Source organism: Mustela nigripes, chromosome 4 (genome assembly GCF_022355385.1).
Source record: "Mustela nigripes isolate SB6536 chromosome 4, MUSNIG.SB6536, whole genome shotgun sequence".
NCBI lineage: Eukaryota > Metazoa > Chordata > Mammalia > Carnivora > Mustelidae > Mustela > Mustela nigripes.
Window position 1 is genome coordinate 166,837,254 of NC_081560.1, and position 16,746 is coordinate 166,853,999.

General features: G+C 45.9%; 1 protein-coding gene across 2 annotated transcripts in view; it reads left to right on the forward strand.

Moving 5' to 3' along the window:
* Window positions 1-16,746, forward strand: part of PDCD11 (programmed cell death 11) — a 42,091-nt gene that overhangs the window by 19,716 nt on the left and 5,629 nt on the right. For both annotated transcript variants that reach the window (XM_059398481.1, XM_059398483.1), the window contains exons 15-28: window positions 39-233; window positions 1,380-1,550; window positions 2,505-2,724; window positions 3,609-3,758; window positions 4,181-4,296; window positions 5,662-6,203; window positions 7,079-7,141; window positions 9,600-9,708; window positions 11,313-11,402; window positions 11,606-11,708; window positions 12,159-12,336; window positions 15,278-15,334; window positions 15,857-15,979; window positions 16,595-16,717. In XM_059398481.1, coding sequence (XP_059254464.1) covers window positions 39-233; window positions 1,380-1,550; window positions 2,505-2,724; window positions 3,609-3,758; window positions 4,181-4,296; window positions 5,662-6,203; window positions 7,079-7,141; window positions 9,600-9,708; window positions 11,313-11,402; window positions 11,606-11,708; window positions 12,159-12,336; window positions 15,278-15,334; window positions 15,857-15,979; window positions 16,595-16,717 — 2,240 coding nt within the window. The remainder of the gene's footprint in view (window positions 1-38; window positions 234-1,379; window positions 1,551-2,504; window positions 2,725-3,608; window positions 3,759-4,180; window positions 4,297-5,661; window positions 6,204-7,078; window positions 7,142-9,599; window positions 9,709-11,312; window positions 11,403-11,605; window positions 11,709-12,158; window positions 12,337-15,277; window positions 15,335-15,856; window positions 15,980-16,594; window positions 16,718-16,746) is intronic.

Consider the following 16,746-nt stretch of genomic DNA (forward strand, 5'->3'; position numbering starts at 1 on the left):
CAAGACAAGTACCATTTTTTCTTTCTTCTCCTGAGTAGTTGGTGGATGTGAAGGTTTTAGAGAAGACCAAAGACGGGCTGGAGGTAGCTGTCCTGCCCTACAACACCCCCGCTTTCCTCCCCACGCCTCATCTGTCGGACCACGTCGCCAATGGCCCTCTGCTGTATCACTGGCTGCAGACTGGTGACACCCTTCACAGAGTACTCTGTCTCAGCCAGAGTGAGGGGCGTATTGTATCCTTTACTGGCATCTGGAGAGCTGTGGGCCCTTGGGGGAAGACTCTGGGTCAGCCTCTGTTCCGAACTGGAAGCTCCATGGGAAAAAGTCAGTCATTTGACTTCAGAAGTACCTCCATAAAACGAAACCGGTGACCAGACTGTACTTTCCCTGCCTTCCCCTGGTGGAAAGTAAGAGGATTGAAGTTCTACCAGTAGAAGCTCCTCAGGACAGAGTGGGAGTCTAAGGTGTCGGACAGGGGGCAGTGTGGCCTGCCAGGTCCAGCGGGATATCTCCAGTAGCCCATCTTGCCTTCTTATATGCAGTGCTGGCCCCTTGAGCTGGAACAATTAATGAGGCAGCTGCTGTCCTCCTTCCCAATACCCGCCCCCACCCCCCGCCGCCAGGCCCACGGGGCTCCCGAGTATTCCCTTTGGTCTTGGTATGTGTACTTCAAAGGGGAACACTGCCTCTTCCTCACAGAATGTAAAATGAAATCTCTGAAGGGTGAAGATTGAGGAGGTGGGATAGAGTCGGTTAGTGTGAAGATTGTGGAGGATCCTGTCATGGTTGGTCCAGCTGCCAAACCACAGAGATGAGCCTGTCTCTTTTTGGTCCTCTTCAGAAACCTGGAGATGAACTAACAGAGAAAGGAAGAACACTGGTTCTTAAACTTGAGAGTGTATCAGAATCACCTGGAGGCCTTGTTTACACAGCTTGTGGGGCCCCACTCCAGAGTCTGTGACTCAGTAGGTCTGGGACAGTGCTTGGAAGCTTGCATTTCTTTCTTTCTTCTTTTTTTTTTTTTTTTAAGATTTTTATTTATTTATTTGACAGAGAGGGAGAGAGACAACGAGAGAGAGAACACAAGCAGGGGGAATAGGAGAGAGAAGCAGGCTTCCCGCTGACTAGGGAGTCCAATGCAGGGCTCAATCCCAGAACCCTGGGATCATTACCTGAGCTGAAGGCAGACACTTAACAACTGAGCCCCCCAGGCGCCCCAGGAGTTAGCATTTTAACAGATTCCAGGTGATGCTAGTGTTGTTAGTCTGCATGCTTAGAGAATCACTGTAGCAGTAGAGCAGGTAGAATGGAAAAAGGAGATGGAGAGATGGTTATTTCATCTGCCCTTTCTGGAATGTTCCTTGATGAAGTGCTATTAGCTCCTTTGTAGGAAGCCAGCTTTGGTCTCCACCGTGGAGGGTGGCCAGGATCCTAAAAGCTTCGCAGAAATCCATCCTGGGATGCTGCTCATCGGTTTTGTGAAGAGCATCAAGGACTATGGTGTGTTCGTCCAGTTCCCGTCAGGTCTTAGTGGACTGGCCCCCAAAGCTGTAAGTTCAGCTCCATGTACCAAGAGCCTTGGGGGAGAGATACTACAGTCATGGAACCTGAGAGTGGGAAGGTGCAGGATACCTTAATCCTTGTAAGATTTTCAGGGGCAAGGCAGAAAGGCCACCTGGCTGAGGGGAATGGGGCTGAGATTCTTGCCCAGCCATGTGTCCTGGTATAGGGCTGTGTCCTGGAGGGAGGGGCATCTTTACTTCACAGTACAGCGTTGGGTAGGTGGGCAGGGACTGTTAAGACTAGTCTCCAGTTCCAGAATAGTGACTTACACTGTCAGCATGTATAGACATGGCCGTTAACTTTCCTGAGCCACTGCGTGCCGGTTTTGCAACCTCTGGGGTTTTTGAGGCATCACGATACCAGAATACCTTGGAAGGATCCCCTCCACCACGGTGTCACTGAAGTCATGAACTTTTCAGATTGCAAAAAGTCTTAGTGACCCCATCATTGAACCCCTCATGCCTGCTGACTAAACTGTGACCCAGAGTCGGAGGGAGTCTTAGCGAAGTCAGTGTAAGACGGTGGGAGAGCGGGTAGCCTGTAGTTTATTCATAAATACTTCTTCCTTTCCATAGGTTTATCCTCCTGATGTTTTCCCTAGACGGCTCTTATTTGTATCCCCTGCCAGAACAATTTGAGAGAAAAGGGGAAGCCTGCAGAAACATGCATAGCACAGGGCAGAGGGTTACCATCGTGTGTTAGAGACATGGCTTGCCAGTGATGTGCCTCCTTGGCTGGGTGCCCTCTAGAAGGCTATCTTGGACAGCCAGGGCCTTGCACAGTTTTCTGGAAGGGGAGTAGAGCTGTGCTGAAGAGAGGGTTGAGGAATCTTCCTGGCCCCCATCTCTCCCCACTCTTTCCCCCACACATCCTTTCTTGGGGGCATGAAGTGAGTTGTTTTGATAGAGACTTCCTGTCTTTATTTTCTGCCTGCTCGTTAGATCATGAGTGACAAGTTTGTGACTTCTACAAGTGACCACTTCGTCGAGGGGCAGACAGTGGTTGCGAAGGTGACCAACGTGGATGAGGAGAAGCAGCGCATGCTGCTGTCGCTGCGGCTGTCGGACTGTGGTCTGGGCGACCTGGCCACCACCAGTCTCCTCCTCCTGAGCCAGTGCCTGGAAGAGCGGCAGGGTGTGCGCAGCCTCATGAGCAACCGAGGTAGGGGCACGTGGGCTGAGGGGGGTCGGGTGGGGAACGTCTGTTTTATTTGAGAGAGAGGCAGAGAGAGCACGATTGGGAGGGACAGGAGGAGAGCGAATGGCAAGCAGGCTCCGTGCTCATCTGGATCCCATAACCCCGAGATCACTACCTGAGTAGAAATCGAGAGTCAGATGCTTAACCAACTGAGCCACCCAGACCCCCCCCCCTTTTTAATGGGAGTATAACTTGTATAAACTGCATATATCATTTAAGGTATAATTCAGTAACTGTTTATAAAACAAACACCCTCATTTACTCAACCCAGATTCAGATAAAGATCATTACCAGCATCCCAGAGGTCCCCCTTGTGTTCTCTGCCAGACCAAAGTCAGAACTTGCCCTAGCTCTGTGTCCTCAGGTTTGCATTTGTTGTGAATCCGTTCACACCTTCACTGCTCACTTACTCAGCCAGTACCTGGTGGATGAGAGAATGGAGCAGGGACCTGCTGGAAGACTCTAAGGGGTGGTTATGTTGATTTCTAAAGTTTCCAACCATCAGGGAGGATTGTTGGAATCCTTATGGGATTTGGGAATAAGAAGCTTGAGAGGATAGATTCCAAACTGAAGCAGTGAAAATTCAGAAAGCAAAGGAAAGTGTGTGTTTGTGGTATTTGTTGGCTACTTTCATGAGTGATGGCCAGGGAGGGTCAGCAAAAGGTGCAGGTCTCTCTCCCGGCAATCGGAGTGTTCACGGGCGTCGCATATTTCTACCAAAAGTGATCTGCCCTTCGCAGTGCTCCAGGATTCTGCTCTCCTCTGTGGGGCAGTGTGTTGCCAAAGGAAGAGAATGGTGAGTATTGTTTCTGCTTGTTAATCCTGTTTCCTTTGGGTCTCTCTGGCAGACTCTGTGTTGATCCAGACGTTGGCTGAGATGACACCCGGGATGGTCCTTGACCTAGAGGTGCAGGAGGTGTTGGAGGACGGCTCTGTAGTGTTCAGTGAGGGCCCCGTGCCTGGCCTGGTTCTGAGGGCCAGCAGATACCATCGGGCAGGTGAGCACTGCTGTCTCGCCCCTAGTGGTTCATGGGGGAAATTCTTCATCCATTCTTCCCTCCCTTGGGTACAGAATTCCCAAATGCATAATGTAGAGGAGCTGATTCAGTAGAAAATGTTAGCATCCCAGTCTTGTATCTATGTAAATCAAGACACCTGACAGCGTGCCAAAGAAGATCTAAGTGTGAATCCTATTGTTATAATTGGGTAAATCTAGATTTTTATATAGCAGGTTGCATAAATTAAGGCACACCTGAATTTAAAGTATGGGAGCTACACTTTTGGTTTTCCTTGCCCATATCATCCCGGGACGGATGTCCCCTTTTCATTTTTGTCCCCAAGGGCTTGCAGGGCTCTTGGAGAGATGCTTCCTTCCCTGCTCCAGGAGGGTGATCATGCTGTGTTTGCTTCTGCCCTGCAGGGCAGGAGGTGGAACCTGGGCAGAAGAAGAAGGTTGTCATCTTAAATGTTGATATGTTGAAATTGGAGGTACATGTTTCCCTTTGCCACGATTTGGTGAACAGAAGAGCTAAAAAGGTAAGCTGGCGATGACTTCCATTCCCAAGGTTTCAAAGGCATCACCCACCTCATCAGCCCCACACACTTTGCTCAGGGGTTTCAGTGCAAATGCCTGTGGATGAGGTGCTCGACTGCCTGGTTTGGTGTGGGTCATTCCCATACCTCTTCTCTGGTCTTGGTGGGGTTAGTAATAGTACCGACTTGCACTCTGGTGCCAATGATAAATGATGTGGTCCCCTGGCTTAGAGCCGGGTGGATAGTGTAAATGAGTGCAGTGGGCACGGCCAGTCCACAGAGGGGCTTGTTGCCACGTGGGAACATCAGCATGTGCTGTTGCCGAGTCTGATTTTTAAGATGAGGCAGAATTTGACTTTTATTTGAAATAAATGTGGGAAATGTTGGAAACTTTTTTAAGACCTATAGCCCAAACAAAATAAGTCTATGCATAGTTCTGACGTCCAGGCTGCTCATCCACATTCCCTCCCGTACATTTCTGTGTGAGAGAAGAATGGGTTCAAGGGGTGTCTCAACACATGTGGTATTTTTCTCTGGATGATGTATATATTCGGTCCTCATTTCAAGTGCGTATTAAGAGGGCACCTGGTAAGCATCCCAACTCTTGATGCCAGCTCAGGTCTCCATATCATGGCCGTGAGTTTAATCCCCACGTGAGGCTCCACTTAAATAAACAAATGAATGAATGAATGAATAAAGTACTTACTAAGCATCTAACTGTGTAGGGTAGGTGGAGAGAATTACATGGGTATAATTCCTCATGTCTGGCTGCCTATAATTTTAATACATGGGGAGACAAAGAGAAATAGAAACAGTGGTGACCCCTCACTGAGTTTTCTAGCAGATCCATATCCCGTATCTCCAAGTGAAGCTGGTGAGCTCATACATAAGGGTGTGAGGGTTGGACTCTGAGGAAAGGGTGGGCTACACGCCTCACACACGACAAGCTCCCAATAGTGACTGGTGAGTGGTTGAAAGGGTGAATAAACCAGGGGGGCGCTGCAGAACTACAAGAGTTGGGGACAGTGTCTTTGACCATTAGGGGACACCTAGCTCTGCTAAGAATCACCCCAGTAACTTTTAAAATTCTGATTTCACTAGTTCTAGGATAGGACCTAGAAATCTGAATTCAAAACAAAAGCTAAGTTCCAGGGATTCTGATGCAGTGCTTTTGAGTTTAGTCAGGTCACCTCAGTAACAGGAGAGGAAGCCAGGTGGAGGGAGTGAAGGCTAGTTCGTTACAACTCATCCTAACCCTGGGTTCCCTGGACTCAGGCGGCTTCCCCAGCCCCAGCCTGCCCAGTAGGTGATGACTGAGCACTTGTGCCCTGTAAGATGTGGGGATGGCGGGTTTTCTGTGTTTTCCAGCTGAAGAAAGGCAGCGAGTACCAGGCAGTCGTGCAGCACTTGGAGGAGTCCTTTGCTGTCGCCTCCTTGGTTGAGACTGGCCACCTGGCAGCTTTCTCCTTGACCTCTCACCTCAATGACACCTTCCGCTTCGACTCAGAGAAGTTGCAGGTGGGACAGGGTGTCTCCCTAACCCTCAAGACCACAGAACCAGGAGTGACCGGTTTTCTTTTGGCTGTTGAGGGGCCAGCTGCTAAGAGGACTGTGAGACAGACCCGGAAGGACTCTGAGACCGTCGATGAGGACGAGGAAGCAGATCCAGCTCTTGTTGTTGGGACTCTAAAGAAGCACACCCTGTCCATCGGGGACATGGTCAAAGGCACTGTCAAGTCCGTTAAGCCCACCCATGTGGTTGTGACACTGGAAGACGGCATCATTGGTTGTATTCATGCCTCCCACATTCTAGATGATGTTCCACTGGGCACATCTCCTACTGCCAAACTGAAAGTTGGGAAGACAATCACTGCCCGAGTGATTGGTGGGCGAGACATGAAGACGTTCAAGTACGGAGGCTTTGGGAACTGGGCTGGTTTGGAGGGGACTTTGTTGTAATTGTGGGAGAAGGAATGGGCACTGAGGCAGGCTCGAAAAAGTTGTGCACGAATCAGATTTTCTTCTAGTTAGCAGAAGTGTTCACCAGAAGAATCCTTTTGTCTTTTTTTCCTTTGAAAAAATAATGGCATATGGTGCAGTGGTTAGGGGCATTAGTTTAAAGTGAGAGAGACCTGGGTTCGCATTCCAGGTTTACCACTTAAAATTGTGTGACCGTGACTTAAGTAGTTACTTCACTCTGAGTTTTATTTTCCTAATTGGTAAAATGGGAGTATGGGTGGTTAGCACCTTTCGTGCAGAGGTTGAGAGAACATCTGGTACCCAGTGTGCCTAGCAGGTTGCCTGATGCAGTTACTGCTCAGTATACATTAGAGGTGGTTATAGTCCATTCTCTACTACATACTGTAGTCATCCTCCTTTTCTTTAAATCTACCTGCAATATTATTATTGTACCAGGAATCTTTGCTGTACTAAGAAAAGCAAAATAATTCTTAGGCTATAATTTGCATATTAATTTCAGTTACTGTACTCTCTAGACCTCTGTTTCCTTACTTTAGAGTAAGAGTTGGAGAATGTAGTCTATAAGGAAAATTCTACTCAGGGTTTAATAAGACAACGCTAAAGAGCAGATGAGTCAACTGCCCAGCATTTGCTGCTGAGAGAAGAGAGGAAGCCCTCAGGCCTGACACGTCACCAGTGGGCAGGCTGCCAGCGGAGCAGCGGGGCTTTTAAGCTGGGTTTTCTGGGAGTAGAGAGAAAGTCTGATCTCCAGATTACGGTGGTACAGAGAATAAGAGAAATGATTTGACATTATTTCTTTCTCCAGGTTTCTCCCAATAAGTCATCCCAGATTTATTCGAACCATTCCAGAGCTGAGTATCCGGCCAAGGTGAGAGGAACCCCAGTAGCATGGTCTCAGGGAAAGAGTGGGGGACTGAGTTCCTGCCAAGATTCTGCCAGCATTGTGACTTATTTTGCCTCTGTCTAGCTTATCTTATTTCTCTAATAAGGATATTAGGCTCTGATAGGGGTAGGTAGAGGGATTATAAGAAACTTAATGTAAAAACTATATTTAGGGTTTAAAAGTCTGGTTGCAGTTCTCTTTGTCAGCACATAACAAAAAGGTACATTTTTGGTCTCAGTTCAATTTTTTGGAACTCAGTAATTCCAAAAATAAACCACATGTAGCCAAGAATACCCATTCTTTGAGTGTAGAGACTACTGCTCAGTGACTGGAATTTTAGGTCACGTTCTAGTGGATTTCAGAGAGGGGTGTTCAGTGAGGGATTCTGTGTGGAGGAAAAACTAGTTCCATTTCATGTTGGATCCAGTTTGGGATCTTTTTTTTTTTTTTTCATTTTTCTTATTTAGTGTAATACTTTCTAGATCCTTCCATGTTGTCACAAATGGCAAGATCTCATTCCTTTTTACCACTGAACTTCAGAGTAAGCCCTTTAGTTGCAGAATAGTGAGATTTGGTGGATGCACATACTCCTCTTTGTTTACTGTGTGGGTTCCTTGGTTTTGTCAGTTTTGATCCTGATCCCCCTCCAGTCTTTGTCATGAAAACAGACCTTTGTTATGAGTCCACCAGATCTTCACCTGAGGTGTGATGCCTTATTTAATTAAGAGTTGGGGTCGGGTAGTTTCTTCAGGCTAAGGGGAGATAGGTCCAGGTAACAAGGGTTGGTTCTTCTGAGTCCTCCCTTCTTGGCTTGCAGATGGTTATCTTTGAGTGTCTTCATGTGGTATTCTCTTTGTGTATATCTGTATCCCAGTCTCTTCCCTCATTTTGCTTTTTTGTTTTATTGTGGTTAAAACACAAAACATAAAATTACCCTCTTAACAGTTTTTAAGTTTGCATCACAGTGTTGTTGACTGTGTGCACGTTATTGTAGAACAGATCCCCAGAACCTTTTCATCTTGCATGGCTGAAACTCTATACCCATAGAACAGCTCTCCATTTCTTATACCCCTTGCCTCCGGCAGCTGCCATTCTAACTTCTGTTTCTTGCATTTGATTACTTTAGATAACTCGTGTAAGTGGATCATGGTCAGTCCTTTTGGCTGGCTAGCTTCACTCAGCACAACATTCTGAAGGTTCATTACATAGTAGTATATAGCAGGATTCTCCTTCTTTTTAAAGGCACCGGGCTGGCTCAATCGTTAAGCGTCTGCCTTCGGCTCAGGTCATGGTACCAGGGTCCTGGGATCGAGCCCCACATTGAGGCTCTGCGGGAAGCCTGCTTCTCCCTCTCCCACTCCCCCTGCTTGTATACACACACACACACACACACACGCACGCGCGTGCACTTGTATGTCTACCAAATTATATTGTGTGGTTTCAAACTTCACATAAATGGCATGCTGTACTTAATATTTTGCAACTTGTTTTTTTTACTTAAAATTTTGTTTTTGAGATCTGCTTTTGTGTTTATAGTTAAAATAGTAATTCATCTTATGAATGTGCCCAACTATATATATTCTCCAACCAATGGAGGATGTTTAAGGTGGTTTCCAGTTTTTCTCTATTATAAATAATGCCACAGGGAACATCTTGGAACTTGTTCCACTGTGTCTGTGCAAGGATTTCTGTAAGGTGGAATTTTCTGGGTTCTAAGGTGTATGCATTTTAACTTTACTAGTATATGAATGTTTCTGTTTTTCTATATTCACCAGTGATTGCTATTATATGTGATAGTTTATTAGCATTACTTGTACTATTTTCTTGTTTAATTTTGTTTTAGAAATTACTTGGTAAGCTGGATGGGGAGGGAGTTCTGTGATTTTTTTTTTTTTTTTTTTTTAAGTGCGTTGTGGACTGATAACCACATCCCCTTTTTGCTTTACTAAGCAGAAAGGCAGTAATAATTTCAAGGTAGCATAGGGGACAGAGCCCTGGGTTTTTTAATCAGAGCCCTGACTTCAACTCCTGGTTTAATAGCATAAAATGAGTTTAATAATATCTACCCTGCTTCATGCACACATAAGATTGTTGTCACATTCATTGAGAGATTATTTGGGAAAGTTCTGCAAACTGTAAAGCAATAGGTAAATAGTATTACGAAAGAAGTAGTAAAACAATGTTTTTTCCTAAATTTTTAAAGATTGTAGGCTGCCTACTTTATAGCTTGTTCATACCTAGGTGAATGAAGTGGAGGAGATAGCTGTCTTGCAGGTATTATGACCATTCCCCTTGGAGGAGAGAAATGGGCATGTGGGTGATGTGCATGAACATGGGGGGTACAGTCAATCCATGACGACGTCGGGGACATGGTTTTAAGCTAGCAGCTATATCCAGATATCCAGAGGTTGGCATACTCTTTCCATTGCTTTTCTGCCAACAGTGAGCTGGAGAAGGATGGCTGCACTGCTCTCAACACTCACTCTGTTAGCCCCTCAGAGAAGGTTAAACAGTACCAGGCTGGGCAGACGTTGATTTGTTTCTTGAAGAAGGTAAGTAGTGCACACTCTGCAGTGTGATGCTGTCCTTTTTCAGAAGAAAAAAAAGGGAGAAGCTGGAGACAACAGCCATTAGCACTTAACATTTGCTTCTGTTTGCTACCATGTTGGTTTGTGGGAGACCAGAAGCCTAACTGAGGAGCTGAAATTATGGCTTACGAAACACTTAGCAAGCAACTCACAGTTGAACATGTTTGTAGATCAATGATACGAAAGGGAAAGAAAAAACAGAGAGCAAGATTTAAAGTAAATGTGCTGTTGGAGTCTAGATTTTTGTCTTTCATAAAGTTCAGGTACAATGCAGAATACTATGTACCTGGGTGCCAGATTATTTGTTCTAGCCCCAAGTGGAACAGGTGTTCATGAAAGGGAGAAAGGGAAGCGATCAGTGAAAGCTGTACCAGTTGGGATATATCAGAGAGGAAGTTGGATTGGGCTTGACGTTGACAGATACCTCCTCTTCACTGCTGCCAGATTGTTCTTCCATAAGCATCTGGTTGAGCATGTCACTGATGCCCTTTAGTTAACTCTTGTGCCTTGGTGGGTTTCATAAACCTCTGGTGTCTTAGAGTGGTATTTAAAGCTTTTCATAATCTGACCTCATACACCTTGTGTACCAATCAGCCTGAAAACCTCCTCTTTCCCTTCTTGTCTTTATTTCTGTACTCGGAGTACCCTCTGTTCATTCCTATAACCCTTTAAGGCCCAGCACAGATACCCCCCAACCCCCTCGCCCCATATTCCTAGTTCTCCTATGTATTCCCATAGTGCAGTGTGTTTCTACTGCTCTGGTTATTTGCACACTTGTTTGACTTACTCTTTGTAGACTATAATCTTGAAGGTAGGGGTTTGGCTTTTATTTATCACTATGATGCTATGTACATAGTGGCTGCATGATAAGTAGTTTGTTGAATTCACTTTGAAAAATGGGGCTGCATGTTTAGGGCAGGGCACTGTAAAGAGGAAAGAATCAAGGGGCGCCTGGGTGGCTCAGTGGGTTAAGCCGCTGCCTTCGGCTCAGGTCATGATCTCAGGGTTCTGGGATCGAGTCCCACATCGGGCTCTCTGCTCAGCAGGGAGCCTGCTTCCTCCTCTCTCTCTCTGCCTGCCTCTCTGCCTACTTGTGATCTCTGTCTGTCAAATAAATAAATAAAATCTTAAAACAAAAAAAAAGAGGAAAGAATCAAAATCTAAATTGATTTAGAAATCAGATGTTGAGCCCTGGAGAGAGGTGATTAAACCGTCACTCGGCAGAGCTGATCTTGGAGGAGTCTGCAGAGGTCAGTGGGATTGTTCCTGATGCTTGAGGACACTTCTGAGATCATTTTTGCCTCCTGATCAGTTGAGGCACCAAGAGGGATACATGGTTGGCTAGCCTAGCAGAGGCTCTGAGCCAGACTCTTGAGTGAAGTCTGTGAGAAATGGAGATTGGGCCGGGGCAGTGGGATGTAGGGGGTGGATTCCTGTCCCTTGGGAAAAATGTAGGATTAGGACCCCTTCAGCCGTGCAGTTTTTAGGAGAGTCTTCTATTTTGATGAAGGGAAAAGAAGATGTTTATATCCATCCCATTCTGTCTCTCCTCCTATGTTTTTCTCCAGTACAACGTGGTTAAGAAATGGCTCGAGGTGGAGATTGCTCCAGACATCCGGGGCAGGATTCCCTTGTTGCTTACCTCGCTCAGCTTCAAGGTCAGTGAGCTTGAGATCCCTGGAGAGGAAATCCAGGCTCCTAAGCTGGCCGTGTCTGGTGTGTGCATTGGGTACAAGAAACCATGTATGTACTTATCCAGGGATTGGTTTGGGACATACTTGGTATAGAGACTTAAATGCTAGTTTTGGGTAAATGACAGACCTTTTCTCCAAACATTAAAGGAATTTTCTTGTCCATCCAGGTTCTAAAACATCCAGATAAGAAGTTCCGGATTGGCCAGGCTCTGAAGGCTACTGTGGTTGGCCCAGATTCTTCCAAGGCTTTCTTGTGTCTCTCACTTATAGGTGTGGTGAAAAATGCTGCCTGGTCAGAGAAGGGAGAGGGTAGAAAGGACTGGGAAAGGGTCATCAGATAGTGCCCAGGTTCAAGGATGCCTCTGGTATTGGAGTCCTCAGAAAGCTTACTGGGGCCTGTGTCTTCTGGGAACACTTTCTTCGGGGACTTTGTTCTCTGGCCTGTGTCAGTTTGCTACTGTCTGAGTCACATTTTCTGACTTGGTTGGTTTTCTCAAGTCTCTCAGAAGGGGTTGTCCACTACAAGGCCCTGAGATTTCCCCACTACATGGCATGGTAATGTGGGTGTTTATGATCGTTTTGGTCCACTCTGCCTAGATATCCCCAAGTCTGAGCAGCCTCTGACTTCCCCAGCCTGTGCTTGGCCAGTGTTCCAGCTTCTTTCTTCATTTGCCCTTCCCTGAGTCAGGTTTATTCTCCTACCGTTCTCCTACCTACCAGGTCCTCACAAGCTTGAGAAGGGGGAAGTGGCCATGGGCCGAGTGGTGAAGGTGACTCCCAAGGAGGGGCTGACTGTCTCCTTCCCCTTTGGGAAGATTGGAAGGGTCAGTGTATTTCACTTGAGTGACTCCTATTCAGAGACACCCCTGGAAGACTTCGTCCCCCAGAAGGTTGTCAGGTAGGCCTAGTTTGTTCAGTTTTTTGCTCTTCAGCTCTATGTGGGATTGTAGATTTCTTTTTTTAAAAAAATATGAATGTGGAGTGCTTGGGTGGCTCAGTGGGTTAAAACCTCTGCCTTCAGCTCAGGTCATGATCCCAGGGTCCTGGGATCGAACCCCGCATTGGGCTCTCTGCTTCCTCCTCTCTCTCTGCCTGCTGTCTGCCTACTTGTGATCTCTGTCTGTCAAATAATAAATAAAATCTTTAAAAAAACAAAAAACAAAAAAATATGGATGTGATAGCTGATTTTGTACCAGAAGAAAATTGTAATAAAAAAGGAAAAGTTCTGTTGCTGCTCACTTTCTCTACCACTTTTCATCATTATATACCTTGGTTTCTATCTTTCAAGACTTTTACACACATGGAGGTATACTTTTTTTAATGTAATAATGGAATTCCATTTGATATATTCTGCAGCTTGCTTTTTTTCTCATGGACTTTTTCTTTTCCTGTGCTAGTATATCTAAATTTATTGTTTTGTTTTGTTTCTTTTAAGATTTTATTTATTTACTTGACAGAGACACAGTGAGAGAGGGAGCACAAGCAGGGGGAGTGAGAGAGGGAGAAGCAGACTCCCCATTAAGCAGGGAGCCCAGTGTGGGGCTGGATCCCAGAATCCTGGGATCATGACCTGAGTCGAAAGCAGATGCTTAACAACTGAGTCACCCAGGCACCCCTCTACCTTGTTCTTTTACCTTATTTTTAACATTTTTGTTCCATTATTTTTTTTTATCGTTATCTAAAACCTCTTTTGATGGACAATAATAATGAAGTGAATATCTTTGTGCATGTGTTTGGACACAAGTGAAAATGTATAGTGAAATATATTGCCAGAACTAAAATTGATGGGCCAAACGGCATTACACATTTTGCCAAAGTGCTCTCCAAAAAGACTTCTGATTTATGTTCCTGCCATAAATATAACTGTTTCTTACACCCTTGCCAACAGTGGATGTTCTTAATTTTTAATCTAAGCTATTAAATAGGCAAAAATTGATCTCTCATTTTAAATTGCATTTCTCTTACTGGTCATTTTCCCTCTTTATTGGCAGTTTACATTTTTTCTGTGCTTTGCTTGTCTTGTTCTTTGGTTTGCTCATTTTTCTACTGGACCATTCATCTTTTTAATTAAAAAAATTGATCTGTACATGATTTCTGCAAAAAGAGACCTTTTGCAGTTGGGGTATTTTATGAACTATATTATGTGCACTAAAATGAGCCTGGTTTGGAGTTTTGTTTTTGTTTTGATTTTTTAAGATTATTTATCTTAGCACGAGTGAGGGGAGGAGCAGAGAGAGGGAGAGAAGCAGTCTCCCCGCTGAGTATGGAGCCTGACTTCACAACCTGAGCCAAAACCAAGAGTCCGATGCTCAACAGACTGAGCCACCCAGGTGCCCCCAGTTCAGAGTTTTAAAGTTATTTTCCAGGGTGAATAAATTAGCATTGAAGAGGCAAGCTTTAGCATGATACTGTACAGACTTCAGAGAATCCAGGTTGGCTGGCAGTAGAGTGAGAAGCCTTGAGGAGAGAGGGAGGAAAGTTGTAATGTTCTTTCCCACTTCAAGTATCCCAGCCGCCAGCACCTGCCTAATAAACCCACCACCACTTATCAGAGCTGAACAGCACAGAGATATCCAGGGCCTGGGTGAAGAAAAGGAACACATCTGAGAAATCCATGATTGTCTTTGCTTTGTCTCTTTGAGGCTTAAAAATGTGGTTGTGGGGTGCCTTTGGGTTGGGTCATGATCCTTGGGTCCCGGGATTGAATCCCACATCAGGCTCCCTGCTTGGCAGGGAGTCTGCTTCTCCCTGTGATGCCGCCCCTACCGCGCCATGCTCGCTCGCTTTCTCTCGCTCGCTTTCATCTCTGTCTCAAATAAATAGATAAAAATCTTTTTAAAAATGTGGTTGTGGCTTTTAGCAAAATTTTCATTTTATTTTTTAAAGATTTTATTTATTTGACAGAGTAAGAGAGAGTATATGTGCTCACAAGCAGGGGAAGTGGCGGTGAGAGGGAGAAACAGGCTCCCTTCTGAGCAGGGAGCCCAATGCAGGGCTCAATCCTAGGACCTTGGGATCATGACCTGAGTGAAGGCAGATACTTAACCGACTGAGCCACCCAGGTGCCCCAAAATATTTACTTTAAATATATATTTTATTGTAGCCAAATCTGTGAGTTGTATTCAATTATGCTATCTGTCTAATGTGGATAATAAACTAATTGCCTAAAGGTAGATGATCCCTAAGGTCCTTCCTGCTTTAGGGGCTAGGAGGCAGGAAAAATTTGGGACTATTGTCATGGGAAAAATTTGGACTGTTGCTGAATTTCTTTTCACTGCTATGATTCAATACTTTGAAATTGTGACTTTGCATTGCCAAGTGCTGTTTTTGGAGAAAAAAGTTTGGAAACCTAACCAAAGAGTAAACCTTGCTTTCCCTCCTTGGAAGCCTCCCCTGCTCAGGCCTCAATGATCTGTTTCCTCTGATCTGCTGTCACGAACCTGCTGTAGGACCTAGGTCATCCCCTGGTTATAGTTCCCAGTGGTTAGTGGCTAAGACTGCACACCACTGGGATCCAACATCAGGCTGGTGTCACCTCCTCTGAGTACCCATGTGGTTCTGTGTGTCTTCCCAAGGGATCCATGCCTCCTTCGTTTTCTTCTCCCAGCACCTTTCTTGGGTAAGAAGACTAGGTAGTGAGAGGCTAGTAAACTGAGGCCCAGAGAGGTGACTTGTCCAGAGTCCCTCAGCACATTCTCAACAGAATGAAGAACAGAGCCCAGGTGTCCTGTCCCCTCACTCTGGCCTGTTGGTCAGCCTTGTGGAGAGGAAGCTCCAGCGTTCTGCTGTCTCCTGGGATGCTGAAAAGTCAGCATCTCGTTTTCCGGCTCTCATTCCAGGTGTTACGTCCTGGCTACTACAGGCCATGTATTGACTCTGTCACTGCGATCGTCCAGGTGAGTGTCTGTGGTCGGGAAGAGAAGGGCATGGAAGAGAGGCTAGGCTGCATAGACCTGACACAGAACTTGGGGCTTCCCCCCTTTCTTCTCTGCTCGTGCACTTTCTACCTGGCCCTGTTTATCCAGAAAAGCTGCAGGCATTCACATTGCTAGAAGAACCTGTTAGCGCAGACTCTTGTTGCCCAGGGCAAGGTTCAGACATCTGAATGAGTTGTTCAAGGTGGCCATCCAGTGACCCCGGTGAGGGGAGATGGTCCAACCCCTGGGTTCCATAGTTCATGGCTTGTGTCATGGAATGATTGGCCTGAAGTCAGCCTGTTCTGTGGTTAGAAATGGATGTTTTTGAGGCCAAGTCCTGACAGGAATTCAGAAGAGAGTATGGCTGGGCTCTGAAGGTATAAGCTTTTGGACGGGTCCAGAGTCGCATTCTTATATGTAGACTTTATCGCAAATGAGTAGGGGGTGAGAGTGGGGAGGGGAGGGTTGGAGGACGTGTACATAAGCCTTTTATTCCTTTAGGACAAACCCGAAGACGAAGAGCAAAATAACTGATCCTGAGATCAACTCCATCCAGGACATTCAGGAAGGGCAGCTCCTGAGGGGCTACGTGAAGTCTGTCCAGCCGCATGGCGTGCTCTTCCGGTGAGTGAGGTGGCGCTTGGTGGGCCTGATGTGAGCGCCATCCCCCCACCCCTGGCCCTGTTCTGGTGCTTGTCTGTGGCGTTCCTTGGTCGCTTTCTCTGAAGAAATTAGAAAGGAAAAGGGAGGCTGAGTTCCCATCAGTTTATTAAAATTCTGAGATGTTTTTAGACTTTAAAAAAAGTTTTGAATTATTTTTATTGGTGTTTCGGACAAAGAGCATGGCATATTCAATTTCAATTTTAAATATATTTGGATTTTCTTTGGTTTAGTATTTGATCGTGATTGGTAAATGTTCTGTGAAATTACGTAGCATTCACAGCCAGTAGGGAGCAGAGCCTTTTCTGCCACAGCTTCGTCATTTTCATCTTCTCCAGCCGTTGAGACTCATGCGTTCTGGTGTTCTGGTGTGGGGTGGGAGACTCCCTTCAGTCCCTTCATTATACCTCGTAACTGTTGCTGTTTTACAAAGCTCTCTGTATCCTTTTGAGTGCTGGGAACTTCTGTCTGTCCTAAATCCTTGTCACAACTTGGGTCCCTGGGAAAGTGGAGGCACTAGGCTAGGCTGGGACTCTTGCTGTATTTATGATCACAGGACCCTTGTCTCTCTCCTGTCAGCCTTGGCCCCTCTGTTGTGGGTTTGGCCCGATATCCGTATGTCTCCCAGTACAGTCCATCTGACAAAGCCCTTTACAACAAACACCTCCCGGAAGGGAAGCTGCTCACAGCCAAGGTCCTGAGGTAGGTGTCTCCCCTGCCGCACCCTGCCC